At 40.6% G+C, this 23,428-nt stretch overlaps 1 protein-coding gene across 1 annotated transcript in view; it reads right to left on the reverse strand.

Moving 5' to 3' along the window:
* Positions 1–4,175: 4,175 nt before the first annotated feature.
* Positions 4,176–23,428, reverse strand: part of LOC146785336 (kyphoscoliosis peptidase-like) — an 800,115-nt gene continuing 780,862 nt past the window's right edge. Inside the window, exon 7 of the mRNA XM_085633022.1 lies at positions 4,176–5,115. Within this exon, the coding sequence (XP_085489148.1) occupies positions 4,208–5,115 (908 nt within the window). The 3' untranslated portion in view covers positions 4,176–4,207. The remainder of the gene's footprint in view (positions 5,116–23,428) is intronic.

The raw sequence follows: 23,428 nt of genomic DNA on the forward strand, positions 1-23,428 counted from the left end.
CCTCTTTTTATCAATTTTTTATACTTTTGGGCACTTCAGACATCAATACACCAGTACCGAACTACCAGTCTTTCTTCTGTGCAGTTCCGTGCGAGCGCGCTAGAAACTAGCGGCCTCTTCCCGGTTAACCAGGTCTTTTAATTAAGTTCCGCCAAAACTAATTCACTTGTATCACTCCGGTTATCACCCCGGCTACACCCGACAGAGTACTTTCGACCCATCATAAATGCTTAAGTAAGTCTCTTCAATGCACGCATTGACCGCTTATTCGAGCACAAAGCTTTACTGAAATTGCAGGTTTCACTGTGTGCTCCTGTTTTTCCACAGACTTTCACCATGGGCGATTTGGTTATACGAACGCGCATTATCTTGGCGAACTTTGGCAAGTACGCGGCGTGCTAACTCGATCACACACTAGAACTTTGGTCGCACAGTCTATTACTGTATCCTTATTCTTAAGGAAACGCTTATTTTGATGCCGACATATTTGCACGGCTGCATGTCACTTTAATCAATCACAGCTACAGGAGTTCACTTAACACGCGGTTTATCGGCACTTCATCATCAGAGCACTACTTTTGTTATCTCCACAGGATTACTCACGCTAACCGTCCGTTACACAGCACCCACATTTTGAATCACGGTCACACGTTTATCTTCCTATTGACACCCCCGTTGGAAATTATGGGAAATTGGTTCATTTCTGAGAAACACAGTATCCACATCTGTTTATCCTTACTAATGCACGAATAGTACCAACACATTCTGTGTACAGTTATTACATTGTTATATACGCACTACAGTATTTTTCTTGTGCTGACACCCTGTTTCCTTGCTTTTACAGCATATTGTCCCCTGAAGAAGGGCTTTTACGCCCGAAATGCATTGGGCAACTTGTTACTTTGAATGAATATGAATTTGAAGCACGTACCATTATATTACTATGAGATGATTCACCTTACAATCAAATAAAATCATAAAGATTGTAATATCAAATTGACTTTGAATAACTTATTACTACAAGATTAACTACTGAACTCATTCTTCGAGTGCATGAGGGAGACACTCTCTTAATCTTAGAAAGTGCATTTGCGTCGTATAACCATCCTCATACTCAGGAGGACTTACCTGATTGCACCACCTACCGGATCACCAGACCAACCAACTTCATTTTACCTAGGAGTGCGTTACTTTTAACCAATAGCTACTCCTAGAGATTGCAAGTGTTGCTTCTGTCCAAGTACTGCAAATCACGTTTCTGTTTGGAGAAGATGTCCCCATTCAAGGCGTGCTCCTCTGAGCTCAACTGAGTTCCTTGTTATGTTCATTTTAGTTTAGTATTTCTTTTCATGTGAGGGGGCGTGGGGAGTTGTTAGGGGGTAAAAGTAAGTTCCGTTAGGCTCTTATACTTGAAGATACAAGAGAGTATTCAAAGTACCTCTAGACCATAAGAGATGGAGGAATGCTGAGCATGAATATAGCAACTGGGTGCTAGGTTATGGTCTTATACTGTATTGCAATTTACTGTGATATAAATCTTAATAAAAAGATATTTCACAAAACAAAGTTAGAGACATCCATATCTTGCTACCCTCCAGCGACTCACTAGTAACAGTTGAGATTCACCATGCAAGGTGCACCATTCATGGTCATCTTTCTCCCCAATTTCCGAACGGGACCTACAGTGAATAATTTCGAAAATAAAACCCTCAAACCACCTTCAGGATGACATTCCAGGTTCTATTAGCAAATCTCTTGCCACACACCTACTTTCCATTTGGACCAACTCGGTCAACTCCTCCTCAAACAGGACTTATTTCCACAATTACTAAAAGTGGGTCAAGTCTCTCCTCTCTTGAAAAAACAACTGCTTGATTCAGAGATCATAAACAACTATATCCCAGTCTCCACACTCCAATTTTTAGGCAAAATTATTCAAAGCTGCATAGTGTCCCAACTCGCTTCACACTTTTGAGCTAACAACCTCCTAGACACTCTCCAATCAGGTTTCTGCCAAGGCCACAGTACAGAAACTGTGATCCTTCAAATAGTTAAGGACTCCTTAGAATCCTCGACTCTGGTAACTCCTGCCTTCTGGTCCTTCAGTATTTATCTGCTGCATTTGACACTGTCAACCATCTGGACCTCCTTCGTACTATAGAACAATCCATAGGATGAGGAGGCACAGTCCTCAACTTGTTCTCCTCATAGCTAACCAATCATTCCTAAATTGTGAAAATGGGTAACTCGTTCTTGAGATCAGTTAGTGTGCATCAAGGGGTCCCTTAAGGCTCGATTGATCCTCTCCCCAACCCCCTTTCACCTCTACATAGAACCACTATGTGTGATTCACAGAAACTCTGGGATTCTCTTCCAACTCAACCATGAAGACACCCAAATATACATGAAAATCTCATCCTCAGAAGGCGTTTCCCTGCTTTCAACCAAATTCTTAAAGATTCTAAACTGGATGTCTAACAACCATTTAAAACTTAACCCAACTAACACAAACAGAATTTCTTTTGATTTTGCCTCTGAAAGCAAAACCTCCAGCACAGGAATGGATGACTAACTTTCCTGCACTGGATGGCTGCCCTGCCATTGTCCAGAATGCCAGATCACTTGGTGTCACCCTTGGGAATAATCTCAATTTTGACAGCCACATTGCAGCCTTGGCCAAAAGCACACAACACCAACTTAAGCAGCTTTGGAGCATCAGAAAATTAATCCTGGAACAAGACCTCAAAACAGTGGTGCAGTCTCTAGTTCTCTCAAGACTAGATTACGGAATTACCTTTCTCTCAGGCATTCCCAAAGTTCACCTAGGCCCACTGAGAGCAACACTACATGTAGCAGCATGCTTCATTTTAGGTCTCAAGACATTTTACCACATTTCCCTCACCTGCTAACCCTCTAATGGATTCCCATTGAAATGCAGGCCCAATTCAAAACATTACCCACAGTCCCTGCTTCTGCAACCCCCCACCTTCAGTCACGAACGATACATGAGCCAGTCCTTCTCTAGTAGTGCCATAATAATCTAGTACTCTCTGCCTCCCTCCCTCCTCCTGACCACCTGCCTTGTCACCTTCAAAAAAGACTCCAAGCTTCGCCTATTTGACAGACACCTTGGTTAACCACCCTTGATCATACTTAAGTACTCTCTCCAACAGGATCCGATCTACCTTCATATTGTGACCCCACCATCTAAATTGATGCTTTAACTCTTTACCGGCCTTTGACCAACTGCTGTAACTGTCTCATGTGGTAACTCCTGCACAAATCTTCCAATGTAAATGTCTGAGTTTAATGACTGTAACTGGAATTCGCTGTAACCCATGTATCCAGCTACTGTTGTAAAGCACTCTGGCGCCTTCGGGTCATAAAAAAGTGCAAAAATAAATTAAAATAATAAATAGAAGATATTCAGCTTCAGTCTTCCCCCAAGACACCCCAGAGTCTGTACATCTGTAAGAATCCAGACTCAGACCTGGCATTGATTCTTAATCACCTCTTTGCAGGCTATCAACTTCAGACTGTAATCTTGTCTATAAACTGAGACTAAAAGGAAACTGTAATTCACTTTGCTCTTCAAATACAAGAATGGTATCCTTCAGGGGGAAATTTTCTGAATACCAGCTATCGATGTCTATATGCCTCATGGAGTCTGTAACACCACACATTTTCTCTAAACAGTATTGCCACATTTACGTGAACAGCCTTTTACATACTTATTAGAAATTTTGAGCACCTTCCTGATATTGCATCTACATTCCAATACACAATGTTAACAAATACATTGCGGTATTCACCCTGCTGCCAAGGATAATCACCTAATGTGTGAAGGTGACATCGACTTGTCGACAAAGTACAACTGTTTCTGATTATGTCCGACAATGACGATGACTCATGATCAATATCAGTGCCATGAAAGATATTGTACTATGGATGGAAAGGTAGAAAAAGTATAGGGAATTACATTAAATTTGTATTACTTATACGTGTTCCTTGTGTTATTTGGCAACACAAAATATTTTAAACTAATTTTTGTAATAGTTGTGCAGTACAAAATAAGATATATAAAAAAAGCACGGTGTTGCATTGTCAACAAATATTCATTTGCTTAGTGTACTAAGCATCGTTCCTGAACAAAAGGAAGAGCTTGAACATGCTGATGTTGGTAGTGAGTACCAAGCTGGAGTGGATGTTACTTGGTTTCCACCTGATAACTTAAGATGACAATATAGCGCTTTGTACTGGGGGTCTCCTGAATCAAGACATCAACTTCTTTAGACCCAGCAGTGTTGAAGGATCCCTCCCAGTAGCCTTCGGTGCTCAGAGTCAGAGCTCCTTTCTTTTTGTCATTGACGAACACAGAATTCACCCCGGGAACCTTCAGTTTGAATTGTACATTTAGATTAGCAGGCAGAACCCCAGCTGTTGGCTCTACCAGTTCATAGCTATCCAACCAGGCATTGTAAACTTCAGGGAACACAGGCCACTTCACTGCGGCATTGGTACAGGAGAGAATGTAGCAAAGTGCATAGATATATGTGCTGTCGGGAGCACCCTTCCTCCGGGAGAAGATCTTCAGGAGGAAGGTTCCCGTCTTAGGGATCTGGATCTTCAGCACAACCCGGCTTTGCTGTTGTGCCTTGAATATGTGCCTCCTCATCATACTTTCAGTCATTCCCATGTCATCAGAATGCAAAGTAGCCAATATGTCCATGTCTTCCTTAATCCCAAAGCTTACAGAACTAAGACCATCTTGGGTATGGATGATCGCATCAGGGTGAGAAGGCTGCAGGAACCCTTTCTGTTCTGTCATCCAGCTTGGACCCACTGGATTATTCATCTCAATGGGGATCTTCATTGTGCTGTCCACAGAGTTACAGTCCACTCTGTACCTCAAGACCCTGGTATAGCTGTGCTGTGATGAGCTGAAGGGTTTTGCATAAATATGTAGCTGATGACTTCCAGGTTCTGGTGGATAGATCTCAAGCTTCATCCTGAACCTGCACAGTGTCATCAGACCAGCATTGTCAGCTCCATCAAAATCAAACATGAAGAGAGTCCGGTGACGGGCTTCCACATATATTACTGACTTTCCTTTCACTGCAACAGAAGAAGAAAGAATTCTTTCACCAAATGCACACCGATGTATCTCTCCAATACTGACTAATCATAAAAATGCCATAACCACAAACATTTGTTTATTTTGATAGCCGCATTAGTACTCATTTGTGCCTCAAGCTGTAATATTTACCAGTAGCAGAAAATGTATTCATATTTTAGTTTTTTGGGGGGTATTTCCAGATAAAAACAAGCAATAGATAAACTGAAACACATAATTGAGACAAACTGTTAAAACCTCTGCAAGATAGAATTGGTTTGAATAAAATACAAGTGGGATAATTCACAAAAGCCTTTATGAGTATGGGAAGTAGTTCTGCAAGAATACTCTTTTATGTACCCTTACATGCCATTTTTTTCAATCGACCCATGAATGTCAAACTCCCTAGTGGTAAAAGTGCAAAGAGTGTACAGCCCTTTCTATTTTTACTAAATCGCAGAATATTCCCATTTCACTCATTTAGATGTTTTGAGGCCAATTCTGAAAGACATGTAAGAGTATGTCAAAATTAACGCAGGAGAACTGCTTTAGGTGCGTTAGGGGCATCAAAATGACTTTGTGAATCAACTTCAATATGTTAATTTCTTTAAACTTTTAACTGCGCCAATTGCAGAGGACTGCACTACCTCCTCAGTGCAGGTGTCGAACATTGGCATATACTGAGGAGTCACTTACAGGCCCCTTTGGTGCTCTGCACTAGAGGGAGTCCTTTATTATTTTTCAACATCAGGCTGTTCAGGTAGAGCTTCCTAAGCAAACAAATTGTTTTGTTTCCTGCAGTGACGATCAGCACGTAGGACGGGCTGGGGTAATTACAGGAAATTAAAGTAAAACAAGCCAATGGGCGTGTTTGATTTTCACTGCGTAGGTGCCCGGAGGACCCCGAGCTCTGATTCCTTTGAGAGAGTTATTGTTGGAAAGGGGAGAATCTCCCCGTTCCAATGCGACCTTTGCACCTTTGCGATCATCCATACCCAAGATGGCCTTTGTTCTGTAATCTTTAGTCCCTGCTTGGGGATCGCCACAGGAGAGGGAGGGATCCACCCATTAGCCACCATGGATGGGGGAAGCGGCCCCTTAGGCAGAGGCTTGTGCACCCCTATCAGATTTAATTGCCCTATTCTTTTTACCTCGGGGGCTTATGGGGGTAATTACCCCCAATCTGCCCCTAGGGGCAGAAAACCCACTCGACACCAGGGAAAGATTTTAGTTTTAAATATAGGGGTGGGGGTGACACAATAGGAGCATGGCCATGTCTCACTCCCCAAACAGATGGGGTATCAGTCTTTTTCCCCCCTGGAGGCGGATGTGTACAATTACCCCAAATCTGTTGCCTGGGGGGGCCGAAAGTCCACTAGATGCCAGAGATTTCAAAATGGTGCCAAAATAAATAAAAGAATGTAGTGGCCTTCCCTGGCATCGAGCAATATCTCTACACCCCAGTAGGGTCATTAGTGTCTTTCTGCCCCCCTGGAGGCAGGTAGGAGGCTTGTCCAAGTTGGGGGGTTTCCCCAAACTTGCCTCCGAGAGTGGGGGATAGAAAATCCACCTGACAGCAGAGATTTTGTCTTTGGGCAAAAGAAAGTGCTACAGCTGTTGCACTCTGGCATTGGCCCCAACCCAAAAGAGACAAGCAAGTCCCCCCCACCCCCGGGGCAGACAGGAGGTGTACTCCCAATTTGCAACTGCTGGACAGAAAGCCCACAGTATGGCAGGAATATTTATATATTTTAATAAAATAATATGGTGGGTCTTCTCTGTTCTAACATCAGGCTCCACCCTCACCCCTAAAGCCTCAACAGTCTTTCTGCTCCCCTGCAGACTAAACCCTTCCATCCCAATGGCAAGCAAGATGACATTTGATTCTTTTGTGTGTTGTTTTTACGTATGCGCCAGGAGAGTGTGACTTACTCCCATAATGGTGAATAGCTGCAATTTTTGGGCCTGGGTAATCGATCACCTTGAAAAACCTACCAGACTGAGCTAATTCTGAAAAGTCGATATCGGGGGGAGTTCAGGGTAGTGTGCTTTTCAGAGATCCCAAACCATTTTCTTACTCACAATACCCTGTACACCTCAAACTTTGACTAAAAACACACACTTTCCTCACATTTCTGTGAGGAAAACATCTTTAATCTGCAGGGAGCCACAAACGACCGACCATGCAGGATTCCACCAAGTCTCCCAATAAAAATGGTACCTCATTTGTATGAGTGGGTCATGACGCAAAAGGCCCGATAGTGCTCTGTGGAGAGATCGGTAATAGGGGGAGCTGTGAGATTTGGGGGCCTGCCCAACTACCACCCATGGAAACCTACCAACCACAGACATTTTTGAATACTAGAGAAGCATGGATCCCACAAGGTCATCTTATCCACAATGCCCTGCAAACCTCAAACTTTGCCCAAAATCCTGCGTTTTCCTTATATTTCTGTAATGGAAATGTCCAGAACTGCAGTAATCCATGAAAATTCCTACCACCCAGCATTGCTACACTTGTGCAAATAAAAACGCTGCAGCATTCGTGTATTTGGGCCTAGTGCCTGCGACAGAAATTGATCAAACCTTCCTGCCATGTTCCTGTTGCTAGGTCTATTCACACAAGTTGGGAACCATGTTCATTGGAAGACACGTGGGAGCATAGAATACTAGAACATTATTATTACCAATTGGATTTTGTTGCATTTGTGCCTTCCAAATGTAAGCCAGTGTGTAAGAAAGAAGATATTTTGAAAAATACCCTCTAAATCTTATGCTAGTACGCAAACCCACGAATTCAGAGATATGCAAATAACCCCAGCTCATAAATTTCATACCTTGTGCCCATTTCAGAAATACATAGGTGTCCTTGAAACCCACTTTTCACTCCACATATTTCACCATATGACTTGGTGTATACTCGGTACACAAGCATAAAGCATTGTGCCATGCAGTGCAGTTGTTGGCTCTTGGTACCTTTTGTTCTTAGAGAACCTGCAAACCCTATATATCCCTGCAAGCAGGCAGGTCTAGCCGATATATTTATATATTTCTTTTTTTAATCGGCAATTGTGACAAAAAGTTACAGATGAAAATGTCACGTGTGGCCTTTTTTTCCTACTCATTTTCAATATTTCTTTATTTCAACACTTAAGGGTCTATTAGGATGCCGGGGTGTGATTTTCCGCCCGCCAGGCAAGCGGGCGGACTGCAACCAGCAGAAAAGTGGCGGGCGGAAAATCACACCCCGGCATCCTAATAGACCCTTAAGTGTTGAAATAAAGAAATATTGATAGCTGGACCACTACAATTGTTGTGGATCAGGGCCAAGCACCTCCGGCACGATTATGATGCCGGCGGTAGCCAGCCTTTCCGCTGCGGTAGAACCACCATAAAAAGGAATGCAGAGACATTTTCTGGGGGCCCATTGCGGGCCCCCAATGTGTTGGGAGGATGTGGGTGCACTGGGGGGTACCCCCTGTACCAGATGGCAGGCACTGTGCAGTGCAGGGATATGCAGGACATGCTCTTTTTGACATCGCGGCGGTGCTGCTGGCAGCAGAGAACGCCGCAGTGTTAATCGCCAGAATCCGACCACTGCGGTCGGATTTCGGCTGCGGAGCATCCTAATTGGACCGGCGGTTATGCCGCGGTCCTTGCCAGTGGTCTTTTCCCGCTACCATGGAGGTTGGGGAGATTTTCCGACCCCCATCCTAATAGACCCCTAAGTTTCTTTAGGAAAACTTTGATGGATCTACATATATGACCCAGTGATGAATTTGGAATTTTGTCTCCTTTTCAGAAATATATAGCATCCTGGATCACCCATGGGTTTCATGCAGGTTTCCACCACAAACTGAAAGCAGGTGAAAAGCACACAAATATGACAAATGGTTTTCCTCTTTGGAAAATGCCAAACTGGGGTAACATTTTTTTGATTTTCTTTTCAGATCTGCATGTTTATGAAGTTGGAAGATAGTGAATTTAGCACAGCAAACCACTTGTTGATACAATTTGGAGGACACTGCTACATTTAAACCATACAATGCAGACAAAAGATAATTTCGGAGAGTTCAATGAGGGGGGTGCTGTTTGAATGACATTTTAATCAATGTGAAACGAGGGAAAGCTGCAGACAAAGAAGGAGACCATTCCACTATTATCAGTTTCAGCATAGGAGAAGAACAGACCTTCTATTGGGCATGTTAGGAAGAGAAGACACTGAGAAGTTGATTGTCAGTTAAATAATTGGAAGTAGCAGAGGACTAGAATTAGCCATAAGGACAATACATCAGAAGCCTGAGTAGTTAATAAGAGCTTCACACAAAAACAGACAGTTGGGTATAGAACACTGGTGCAGCACCAGTTTAGAAAATAATACCAATATATTTACAACAAATCTATGAATCTTTGTGCAGGTCCCGAAAGCACGCCCTGCCCAAGGGCGCTATCTTAAAACAGGAAACAGTCAAAACAACAATAGATCAGAACCGCGCCACATTTCTTGACATACATGCAAGAAATCTTAAATGTCCATATCATTCCAGTCGAACCAGTTAGTGCGTGAGACGTCAATTGTCCCAACAGATGATTTATAATTGCTTTTATTTTCAATCAAAAGCCATCAGCCAACGCATTTCGTCCTAATCTACTAGGACTTCTTCAGGGCAATTGTAATTTCCTTGTAGCGTAAATGCAAAATGAAAACGATCGTCCGATGTAAAGTAACTGATAATCTCATATAACCGATGTTTCTAGCTATTTCATGTATCAGCATAATCAGATTGATCCATAATAATGTCAAGGTTGGCTTCTTTCCAGTCCCAAAAACAAAGGTGATGGCCAGCAACAACAAAGACATGCAGCGTGTACCAAAACAGTCCTTAGTGCATGTGTTGGTGGGTATTCTCCACCCAGACAAACGGTCCTGTAGCCGTAGCGCACCGCGACGTAACTCGATTCTCCAAGATGTGGTGGAAATATATTAATATTATATTATAAATCATCTTTTTGGACAATTGACGTCTCTCGCACTAATTGGTTCGACTGGAATGATATGGACATTTAAGATTTCTTGCAGATCTGTCAAGAAAGGTGGTGCGGTTCTGATCTATTGTTGTTTTAGTTAATAAGAGCTCAATTCAAAGTCTTTGGAAGAGACAACTGTTATTGTAAAGACAATATTGGTATTACAGTAAGGTGGTCAAAATGAATGTGTTCTGCAAGAGCATGTAAGTGACCTTGAAAGAGTGAGACTGGTTCAGGAGACTACATAACTTTGCAAACACAAAAGCAATAAAAAAGCTGGTTGATGGAACATAGTGAGCAAAATTGGAAGGGAGGACGAAGCCAGAATAGGATGGTTTCTCTGTATATCGTAGTTGATGGTTTTTCCTTTGATCTTGGCCACCTTCTTATCCATGTGCTTGCCCACCTTTACTTGTGAGTTTGTGTATATGTGAAATGGTTGATTATTGTGTTTATTTCTGCAACTCATAAGAGCATTTTGTTGCTGGGGCATTTTTAAAGTTTATTTTTGTATCTGCGATTGCTGATATACTGGCAGTGAGTAAAGGCCAAGGGCATTCTCAAAAGTGGGCGTGACACATTTTGAATGTATGCATGAATATTTATGTGTGGATATGTATATGTGTGTGTGTGTGTGTGTGTGTGTGTATATATATATATATGTATATATGTATATATATTATCTACTGGCGGTCGCCAGTAGATATTTATGGTTAGGACCGTGTTTCCATAGGAAATCTGAAAATTCTATTTTGAATAACTTTGGCGCCGGTTGACGAATCCTCGCGAAAATTTCAAAACTAATGGGGCGCTCCATTCAGCTCCTACCCTGAAAGTCTCGAGGTGATTCGTGAAGCGGGGGCCGAGAAAAACGGGGGGTCCCAAAACGTGTTTTCCCCATGCATTTTCCAATAGGACCTTTAGTCGAAGGTACAGCCCGAACGGCTGAACAGAATTACTTGAAATTTGGCAGAGAGGTAGTCCTCAGGTCAGGGAAGTGCCTTTTGCATATATGGAGTCAATCTGTTCAGTAGTTCCTGAGAAAATTGCATTTAAAAGCACAAACATATCGATAGCCGCGCAACGTGCGCGCACCGTGCGCGCACCCTAACGTGCGCGAGCGTAATTCTGATTGGTGGTTACATGTCAGTCAACGTTCGAATCGGTCGAAATCAGGAAGTGTCGGACGCCATTTTGTTTGTTGTGGGTGCGAGAGTGAAAAAGAGAGGTGGCGAACGTGAAAAGGGGGCAGGGTAGAGAGTTCCTGACCCCCTAGCCTTTGTCAGGGGGTCCCTAAAGGATCCCGAAGGGTGAAAAATCATTTTTTTTTTAAATCGCGGGGTGCACGTACGGTGAAAAACATTAAAAAAAACAAAACAAACAAAAAAAAAACCAATAGGCATTTAAAAAACCGTACAAATTCACTTAAAAAAACATAGGTTTCACACACGTTATAGTTAGGAATTAGCATTTAAAAAACCTTGCAAATTCACTTAAAAAACCATAGGTTTCACAAATGTTATAGTTAGGTGGACATTTCACTCGTAAAAAAACAATGAAATTCCACCGTTATAGTTAGTTCAGATAACTATAACTCGCGCGACCGCCACTCTATCACAAGGATGATGTCATCAGTGATGTCATGAGTGATGCCACTGACCATGTGATGAAATATGTGACGTCATGAGCACTGGATTGCGGGCGCGAGTTATAGTTATCTGTAACAACACCAAATTAACTCACGGTTATGACTGTATCTTCAGAATTTCTGAGGGACATGTGAATTTTCACCAAGTTTCTCCGCGGTAGACAGAGAATGACGATTCATAGATTAACATGAATAGAGAATCAGGATTTCATTAAAGACACAGAGGCTAACATTCTGCATATTCTTTTATTTGCCACTCCTGAGCAGCTCCTTTAAAGAACTTTACTTACAAAAACAATCCAGAACTGGAACAACATTAACACTAATAAATTCCTCCTGCACTGAATCTTCATCCTCTTTCAATTGCAATCCTGCACGAAGATTCTTCCTTATCCTCTTGATTCTCAATCCGCGTGAAATATACGTCCAAACAAGCGTTATTCTGAAAATAAACAAATACACTTAAAATCTATAAACAAAATACATCTCTTAACCTGAAATATAATTAAAAACAACATATTCTTAACTTACACATTAAAAGACATTTTTATCACTCTAAACCTTATTAAACACTTTTGATTTAGACTAATAAAAACACCAATCCCAAAAAAAGGGAGAGTTGGGAGGGATAATGTTAGCCTCCATGTCTTTAATGAAATCCTGATTCTCTATTCATGTTAATCTGAGAATCGTCATTTCATTACAAGACCGGAGGCTACCATTATGTATGTTGAAAGCCTTTTAACACCACATCAGACATATGCTCTACCAGCCTAAAGTAATGTCTTGCAAATGTATCCACATTTGACCTATCTGCAGCTTTCAAAATATTCTCCAAACTTCCACCATAAAGACAAGACTTACTTGCCGTAGCACCTCTAATAGAATGTGCTTTGAATGTTTCCATATCCACACCAGCCTGACTCATCACACATCTCACCCACCTAGATATTGTAGCCGTACTTACCACTCTAAATGGTTTAACAAAAGAGATTAACAATTGATGTTCACCATCCCTCCTGTTTTTGGCTACTCTACACTCATACTCTTTCAAACAGTCCACCACTCCTAACTTTCAGCATTCTTCATACTTAGGGTAAAACACAGAAGACAACATGGTCTTAGTCCTCTTATGAATCTCAAAATACACACCATCTGGAATAAAATGTCTGTTATTAATCTCTAAACATTTCACATCAGATACCTATTTACATGAAATCAAACATAACAGAGTCACTAGCTTAATAGAAATAATCTTATTATTCAAGTATCTATTAGAAGGCCAGTCACAAACCAATTTCAAAATCAAATTTACATCCCACATAACATCATAACGAGCCTTAGGAGGCCTCTTCAACCTCATACTCTTCAACACTCTACAAACCAAAACATTATTTCCAACAGATTTTCCACCTACCATAGCATGACCTGCAGAAACTGCAGATCTATAGTAATTAATGGTACGATAACTTAAACCCTTGTTAAACTATTCCACCAAAACATTTACAAATTCGACTACAGGAGCCTCCACGGGATCCAAACTCCGTTCCAAGCCTCAACGCATCCAAATTCTCCACACTCCTTTGTACCTTCCCCTAGTTCCAGGAGTCCAAGACTTCTCGAGTCTCTCGACACAACTAGATCCCCTGATACTTTCCAAACAAGAAGGTCCAGCACCCCACTCAAAACCAAAGGATGAACTTCTCCCAGTTTGTTTACCAGCAAATCCTCTTCTGCTTTCATTAAAAATGGAACATTGCATGCCAATTCCAGAACCGCCGGAAATCAAGCCTAAGAAACCCAAAAGGGAGTGACCAGAACTATCTGACACCCTTCTCTCTTCACCTTCAACATTACCGTCTGTATCAAAGCAAATGGAGGAAACGCATAACCTCTCATGTTCATCCATGACTGTTGAAACTCATCTATAGCCAGTGCCTCTGGATCCGGCATCCAGCTGAAAAACTTCTCCAATTGGCGAGTCAATCTCGATGCAAACAGATCCCCCTCCAATGGACCCAAAACCATCTGAATTTTCCTTAAATATTCCTTTCCCAACATCCAATCGCTGAAATCCCTCACATGTCTGGAATTCCAATCTGCAAGCACATTCTTTATACCTAGAACCACTCAGCTCTCAATGCTATCTTGTTCTTTAGACAAAACAACCACAGCCCCTTTGCCACATTCAAAAGATCTCTCGATCTGCAATCTCCCATACGATTTATATACGTTACAGCTGAGATGTTGTCCATCTTCAAAAGCACTGTCTGACCCTGCAATCTTTCCTTGAAACTCTTCAACTCCTACAAAGTCGTTGTCAATTCCAAACAATTTATGTGCATAACTTTCTCTTCCCTTGACCAAGCTCCACCTGTTTCTAGTCGACCCAGATGAGCCCCCCAACCTAGCAGGCTCGCATCCGTCTCTAGAATAACATCCGGAAGGCAACCAAAAATTGCTCTCCCATTCCAAACCTCATTTTACGTCCAATAAACGATCATGACAAATTTTCAAAGATAGTTCCAAACCTTTCCAAGGGTCCTTTCCTAATTTAAAAAGATACAAAATTAATTCTGGATCCAGATTAGGAGTTTGGCATACTTTGTTGTCTATTTGAGGCCGTGAGCATTCAGGTCTCAAAACACTCCTCATCTCCTTTTCTTGAGGCTTCCTTAGCCAATGTTTAATATATTTTGCAACATGATCTCGCGGCCACCAATCCGCACTTCTTGGATGCCTTAATTCATAAGGACTAAACATTTCCCCTCCTAGAGGATCTTTCAAAGTAATCTTTGAGGAAGAAGGCTGATCGTTCTTTAGATCCTCATGAAGATCATCATCTTGATCCACATCAAAAACAAAATTGTCAAATAACTTATCTCCTCCTTCTTCATTCCTCTCATCCACATCCATGTCATACTCCTCTTCAGAGACATCCTTTGTGCTGCTATGGACACCTTTCCCCGGCACACCGCAAGGGGTACCACTCTTTTTCATGGAGTTAAATCCATCTTTACCTTTCTTATTCAAGTGCTTTGTTTTCCTTGCTCTTTTAGAACCTCTTTTCTTTCTTATATCTTCTTCTTCATCAGAAATAGACCAAAAGTCCTCTTCAGACTTACTATCTTTCCTTTTCTTGTCCATAACAATCTCAATAACCTCTCTCATAGAACTCTTCACCTCAAATTGAATTAATTTCCTTAAGTTCTCCTCACTAATTCTTCCCTCAACCACTTGTTATGTAACACTAGTTTCTTCTGAACCCATATCAACTCCCTTAATAATAAAATACCCTAAACTCGAAAAACCAATACCAAGCTCTGACAAAAAAGCTGAAATCAAATGCTCCTCCGACTCACGATGTCAATTTCTTTTTTTTTGTTATTCAACTAAGCGCAAACGCGCAAACATCTTTAACTTCTATGTAATTTTACCCAATACAAGATGGTCGCCGATCTCACACGAGATTTTGGCGGCCATTTACGAATTAATACTACCTGTGACCTCACAGTCGCTCACACGACTCTGAATGCCCAGCTTTGAAAACAACCAGCAACACGCGAGGAAACGTGCGTGTCTCAAATGCAAACACAGTCTCCACGCGCCCCCTTCAAGCCTACATGCCGCGTGCCCCTATAAACGCCAAACCGCAGGCAAGCTCTGAAAACTGCATAATAAACACGGTAAGAAGCACTGTGCTTACCTATACAATTTACCGAACTCACTACTATAGTATTTTCTTATTTCAAACCACATTCCTAAATTTTTAAATCGAAGATATCTTCACAGCTAATAAAACTTAAAATACTTCAAATAAACAACTCAAACACACCGCTTCTATAAATTAGAAGCTTAACACAAAACTTATATCATAATTAAAATATTCAAAAACACTCTATCCATCAATCAACATATCATTACCAGAATTAAGATTGAATGTATCTGTTTAGGAGCAGCATTTAGAAAAGGATGAAGATTCCGTGCAGGAGGAATTTATTAGTGTTGATGATGTTCCAGTTATGGATTGTTTTTGCAAGGAAAGTTCTTGAAAGGAGCTGATTCATGAATTTATTTAAATATAAAGGAAGTTGCCATGCCCTACGTGTTTCGGTTCGCCACTCGAACCTTGATCACGGGTTGTTTTGCAGTACTAAACCGGCATAATTTATTTCTACTTTTGCAAGCATTTCCTGTGAGTGAAGCACATAGCATGCTGGTATACGTAATTCACACATTTTTTCTTTTTCCTTTTTTTTAAATATAAAGTGCGCAGTGCTAATGTGATATTTTACAATAGTGAAAATCAGTGCAAGCATGTGTGTTTAAAAATGGTTTCATTGTATATATGTGTGTGTGTACATATATATACACATATACATACATTTATATCTATATATTTATTTTTTCACAGAAAAAAGAGGTTACAGGGGCTTATAGTTAGGCTGAGATTTCACACATACAAAACCATAGAAATACAGCAGTTGTAGTTGCTTGAGCTAAATATAACTTACACTCCTGCAATGCACTGCTTATCGACTCACAAATTACATCACTCATGACATGGTCAGTGACATCACTGATGACATCACTAATGACATCACTGATCATATCATCTACAGAACCACTCACACCCCATACAATCTCATATATCCAATCATATACCGACACAACCACTCACATACCCATTCACAGGCCCATACAACCACTTACACACTCACTAAGTCATTTATAGTGCCACTCACACACCCGCTCACTCACCCATACAGCCACTCACTCACCCATACAGCTACTTATACAGCCCCTCACTCAACTGTATAGGCATTCACTCACTTACACAGCTACTTACATATGCATTCACATATCCATACAACCACTCACTCACCTACACAGCCACTCACACAGATATTGACTGTGCAATACAGCCACTCACACACCTACTCACTTACCCATACACTCCTCAAACAGCCACTCACTCACCCATACACCCACTTACACATCCAGTCACTCACCCATAGAGCTACTCACACAGCCACTCACTCACCCATACAGCCACTAACACACTCACTCACTTAGCAGTACAGCCACAAACTCACCAATACACCTACTTACACACCCAATCATTCATCCGTAGAGCTACTCATACTGCCACTTACTCACCCATACAGCCATTCACATACCCACTCACTCACCAATACAGCCACTCTCACAGCCAGTCACTTACCAATACCACTATCCCACACCCACTTATTCACTCATACAAACCCTCACACACCCATACAGCCAATCCGACAGCCTCTCACACACAAGTACAGTCACACAGCCACTCATATGACACATGTTAGATATAATTTCACTCATTAGTAGTACAGAAAGAATAGTAATTTACCTTATGCAGTAGCTTAGTATATATCTTTAAGTCCCCGAAACGTTTACAAAACACACATACTGGATGATATAATCAGTGATGTCCTTTGAAATAGTTATCAGTGATGTCATCAGTGATTTCACTGGCCATGTCAAAAGTGATGTAATATGTGAGATCATAAGCAGTGCAATGCGGCGGCATGAACTATAGTTAGCGCAGTTAACTGTACTTGCTGAATTTCTATGGTTTTGTATGTGTAAAATCTGAGTCTAAATATAACATCCCTTCAACCTTTTTTTTCCACAAGAATTTCAAAGGTTTTTTATATTTGAATTCTTAACTGTAATGTCCCTGTAACCTTTGTTTTTTTCAGTGAATTTCAAAGGTTTTCAAATATTATTTCTAAAGTGTTATGTCGCTATATTGTTAATCCTTTTGAGTTAATTTCTATGGTTTGTTTTTAATATTAAATATACTATAATTTATCTAGAATTTTAATTTTGTTTTGTAACTGCTGACATTCCTTTTTATACTTGATATATGTTTTAAAAGGTAAAATGGCATACATACTTAATGTAAAATATATAATATTTTTGTAGATATAATTATACAAGTAAGTTTTATATATTTTTTTAATACATTTGTGGTTCTACGGTACTTCCGCAGGTCTGAAAACATAGATGAGACCACAAGTACTCTATGATTTTTAATTTTGATCGTGTCTTCTGAATGAATTCACGAAGTCGAATCCACGGATTCACTTAAAATGTTAAAGAAGTTTTCACATATGTACCTCCCTCTATTTTCATTAATGGCATCAGTGTAAACATATTTACAAATATATGTATGGACCCCTATATCTTTTTTTCAAGAAATGTACACATTTTATGAGTTTCACAAACCCGTGAACCTATGAATGCAAATTCGCCCAATGACACACACAAACCTTGCCTTTTGATTGGGTACATTAAGACCCCATCTATGTACATGTGCATCCAAAAACTTTATTTCTCCAGTTAAAAACTCTGTAGAAAGAGGATTGACAACCAGTAGTGTTCTGCGTTCTATAGAATGGCTGAAGCTTCATCTTCTGCCCAGGATGAACATCCAGAATATTTTGAGGATGAGGAGGAAGATAAACCACTTTTGAGAAACAAAATGATGTCTGGAAGTATTTTACAATACCTTCAAGGAAAAGAAGGTTAGAGCTAAATATGTGCAGTGCAGTGTTTGCAGGATGCAGTTATCCAGGGGCACTGCCAAGAAGCATTCACATGGGACAAGGTCTATGTGGAAGCCCTTGAAAACAATTCATGAAAGGGTCTACAACCAGAGGATGCGGGAGAAAGCAGGTGTACCAGGACAGTCCACCTCTACAGCACCCTTAGGAGAAACACCATCTGCTGCAGTCATTACAATACCAGCTGCCTACGAAGAATTGAATGAGATGCTTACTCACTCAGAAAAATGCCACATGCTTGTCACTGTAAAAATGTCTTCTGTGTGTGCATTCTTGGATACAGTTAAGAAGTAGTTTATTTTTTTGCTTCCAGTTACCACCGTGTGTTTTTTTAAGACTGAAGTGAGTTGTTTCATTGCATTTTCCTATCCTTGCCATTTTACTACCCTGTTTACTTTTTGTTAAAAAGCAAGAAAAAAATAAACATCTTAAAATAACTCTTCTATAAAAAAAAAGCATTTTAGAACAACCATCTGGACAAACAAAGAGCTAGCTCTGTGTTTTCAATGTGTCAGTGACTATTGATGTGAGGCTGGGTGTGCCAGCGGCTGTATCATTGTGTGGCTTGATGTGTCAGTGCCTGAATCGGTGTTTGCCTGGGTGTGTAAGTGCCTCTATCAAATTGTGAGTGGGTGTGTTATTGGCTGTATGAGTGTTTGTCTAGGTGTGTCAGGGGCTGTTTTGGTGTGCGCCTGGGTGTGTTAGTGGCTGTATTGGTGCGTACCTGGCTGTATTGTGTCTGTGACAATGTGTGCCTGGGTGTGTTAGCATCTGTATTAGTGTGTGGCTGGGTGTGTCAGTGGCTGTATCAGTATGTGTATGGGTATGTCAGCGGCTGCATCAATGTGTCCCTGGGTGTGTCAAAAGTTTTATCAGAGTGAACCTGGTTCTGTCAGTGGCTGTATCAGTGAGTGTCTCGGCGTGTCAGTGATTGTATTGGTCTGTGCATGGATGTGTCCGTCTCTGTGTGGCTTTATCAGTGTATGGGTGAGCATGTGAAAAGCTGTACAGTGTGTATGTGTGAGTGAGTGTGTGTATCAGTGTACCGCTGGGTGTATGAGTGGCTAAATCAGTGTGTGGCTTCATGTGTGAGTGGCTGTATGAGTGTGTGAGTGGGTGTGTGAATGTCTGCATTGGTGTATGAGTCTATGTAAGTAGGTGTTTACATGTGTCACTGGATGCGTGACTGACTATTTGGCATTTTGAGTGAGTGTGTGAGTGTATGTGTAGATGTGTCAGTATCAGTGTGAAAGACTATACATGTGTGAGTTCATGTGTGAGTACCTGTATGGGTGTGTTTGTGACCCATAAGTTAAATTAATAACATACATTTTAATAAGCTTGCAAATACACTTTATTAACACATTGCAACACAATTAAAACCAAACAATTAACAAATAATTATGACGTAACTTATTTAATTATTTACAAATAGACTTTTGTGCACAAGTACTCCAGTTGGATGCAGGTATCTGCTTAGACAAGCAAGGACAAACAAAGAGATGTCTGGAAGCATTTTTCAATAACTTCAGGGGAAAAGAAGGTTACAGCTAAATATGTGCCTTGAAATATTTGCAGCAAGCACTGCAGAGAAGTATTCACATGGGACAAGTTCCATTTGGAAGCACTGAAAAACAATTAATGAAAGGGTATACAACTGGATGATGCAGGAGAAAGCAAGTGCAACAGGGCAGTCCAACTCTACAGCACCCTTGGATGAACCATCATCAGCTGCGGCCATTACAATACCAGCTGCCTGCGAAGATTTGAGTGACAGGGTTGCACGGTGTGAAATGCCACATGCTTTTCACTGTAAAAATGTCTTCTGTGGGTGCAGTTTCACTTTTTTCTGGTCTGAGGTCCTATACCTATGCACCAGAAATGATGTGCTGTTGAAAGAATCATCACTGAATAGTTGGGAAAAACAATCATGAAGATTGTAGAATTTGTTTTCTCCAAAACTGCACACTATGTGTTTGTAATAGGTGTTTGCATGTGTAAATGGGTGTGTGACTGACTGTACTGGATTTTGAGTGGGTGCGTGAGTGTATGTGTGGGTGTGTCCTGTGTGAAGGACTTGATAGGTGTGTGAGTTGTTGTATACCTACCTATATGGGTGTGTTTGTGACCCAGAAGTTAAATTAGTAATATACATTTTTATATCTTTATAATGACATTTTAGTTACACATTAAAATACACTTTAAATCAAACAATTAAAAAATATGCACATCATAACTTATTTAACTATTTACAAAATAGGAACACACCCAAACCTTAACTTCTGATTGCCTACACTATCACCCCAATGATACATTTCATAGCATGCCTCGTTCTCATAGTGAGCAGAACTGTATGTTGTGAAATTTAGGATCACTAACTTGTTTTCAACCCTAAGTTCTGCATAGTGTCCATGGGATCACTTCCATACGTTTTTAAGAGAAGCATACTCTACCTTTAAAAGCATTGAATTTAAGACACCTGGAGACCTTAAAGGTAGAGTTGTGTATTTCCCAACTGTGTGCTGTGTACCATCAGTGTCAAGCAAGTATCAAGAGACACTGGTAAAATGTATTCTCATGGGACAGGTTCCATGTAGAAACATGTTAAAACAACCACAAAAGGACATAAAACTGCTTGGTGCATGAGAAGACTAGTGGAGGAGAACCTCACTCACCATCTGTATTAGTCTTGGGGAACCTTCGAATGTTCAGGACATAAGAGTACCATCTTACTGCAGTAAGTTGTTTGAGAAGGTAACATTATAAAATTTAAACCAAACAATAAACAAATAAATGTAACATACCTTATTTAACTATATATCAATATACGTTTGTGCACAAGTACTTGAGATAGATGCAGGTATGTGTTTAGCCCAACCTGACCCTGTACTGGATGGGGAAGAAGAGATGCCACCTGCAAAAAAGGAGTAATGTTTGGAAACAATTTAGTATTCCTTCATGTGAGAAAAAGGTGAGTGTTAAGTTTATCCATTATAATGTCTGCAGCAAGCAATTATCAAGACACACTGTGAAGAAACATTCCCTAGAGACAAGTTATTTGTGAAAGCAGATCAAAACTTTCCATAAATGCATTTACCATTGCATGGCGTTGAAGAAGGCAGGTGGAGCAGGAAAACAAACATTATTTGTAGTAGCATTATTTTAACTGGCTCTCAGAACTGTTCCAGCTGTCTGTAACAATTTATCTGAGATGCTCACTCACTGTGGTAAATGGCAGATGCCCATGGCTGCAAACATGTAGTTCATGGCTACATACCTTGATATAGCAAAGAATCATCATTGTTAATTATTGGTTTTACTCCCCATTGAACCTTCATGTTTTTCTGTATCTGAAGCCAGTTCCTTCTTTCCAGTCGCCTTTGAGAAAAAAGAAAAAAGTATAAAACTGTTAGCAAACCTTTCCTAAAAAACAACAGTACTTTTTACACTCATTTCATCTGGACAAAGAAAGAGCTAACTATGTGTTTTATGTTTATGGTCAGTTCTCTAAGTGTTTATGAGTTTATCTATGTGTATATGTCACACACCCAGCATAAGTAAAAAAAAATAGTACACAAAAGTACTTTAATATTCTTGAAAGGAAATAAACATATAAAGTGTTAAAGAAAATACCAGCAAATATGTTCTAATCTCATCTAAAATACTAAACTGGAAATAAATGTACAAGTGAGTGTATGGGTGTGTAAGTGAGTTTGTCAGTTGGTGCATCAGTGTTTAAGTCAGTGTGTAAGTGACTGTATGATTCACTTACTAGGTATGTGAGTAGCTGTATAGGTGGGTGACTAGCCTGTAAGTGCATCTGTAAGCGACTGAAACTTCAATGTACATGCATCACTTTTTAAGTAGGTTGCACCCTGCTCTTTTGGTTACTTAAAACCTACCTTGGGGTGACCTATTTGTAATAAAAGGACAGTTTAGGCTTGGTAAGGGGTTTTATATGCCAAATTGACATGGCAGTAAAACTGCACACCCAGTCTCAGCAGTGGTATGCCTCAGAAAGTTTGAAAGGGCTACTTGTATGCATGGCATAATTTGTGCTGCATGCCCACTACTGCTATTTAATTTGCAGACCCTGGGCACTGGTAGTGCACGCTACTAGAGACTACAGATAAATTAAATATCCTAATTGTGGTGGTCAATCAAATCATGTTAAGTGGAGATGCCCATACACTTTACCACCATCTGGTAGTGGTCAACTGTTGAGATTCCTAAGGTAAACTGGGTGTCTCAGTAAGTAACTGGGTGTTTAAGTTAATTTATGGGTGTTCAAATAGATAAGTAGCTGTATGGATTACTAATCGGCTGTGTTTGGCTTCATAACTGTGAGTGCAAGTGGCTCTATTTGTGGCGGATACATAAGTGCTGTGTGGGTGTGTGAATGTATTGTTATGTCCCGGAGTTAGGCCCATGTAACAAAGCTTCACCTTTTCTTACATTATCCTATTTTCAACACAATAACATTATTGCAGTGACCTTTTGCACATATTCGCATGGGTGAAAATGTTGGATTAGTTTCTCTGAAATTGCTATGCTTATACATCTAGCTTTCGTGTAACATTATCATGACACCTCGAACACTGAGTGCAAGGCCTTTATGCACGATGCACAAATGTCGTTCTATCTTCATCCATGGGGTGGCAGGGCTGTCTACATATTCATAACAGCGCTAATCTGCGCGTACATCTCAAGGATATTTTTATTATAAATAACTAAGCATTTACTGGTGTTACAGAGAAGACACTTCCGCTGACATTGAAAGTTCCTGCATGCTGAGGCTTAGCCAAGCAGCTGTTTGACATCTCCATGAGGGATGTCCAATTTGTGACCAGGGTGGGGTCCTACATTCTTTCCTCCCGAGTAATGGACTTGGATCATCCGGTGGGGGGATTCTTGGCTCCTCACCTACATACAGTTTAAACATACACATCGTAGGGATAGCATAGTAGGAGTACGCCTAATTAATATCTTATATTATCCTGCATATATGCACTGTTTTAGCAACATGGTAGA

This window comes from Triturus cristatus, chromosome 11, assembly GCF_964204655.1.
Source record: "Triturus cristatus chromosome 11, aTriCri1.1, whole genome shotgun sequence".
NCBI lineage: Eukaryota > Metazoa > Chordata > Amphibia > Caudata > Salamandridae > Triturus > Triturus cristatus.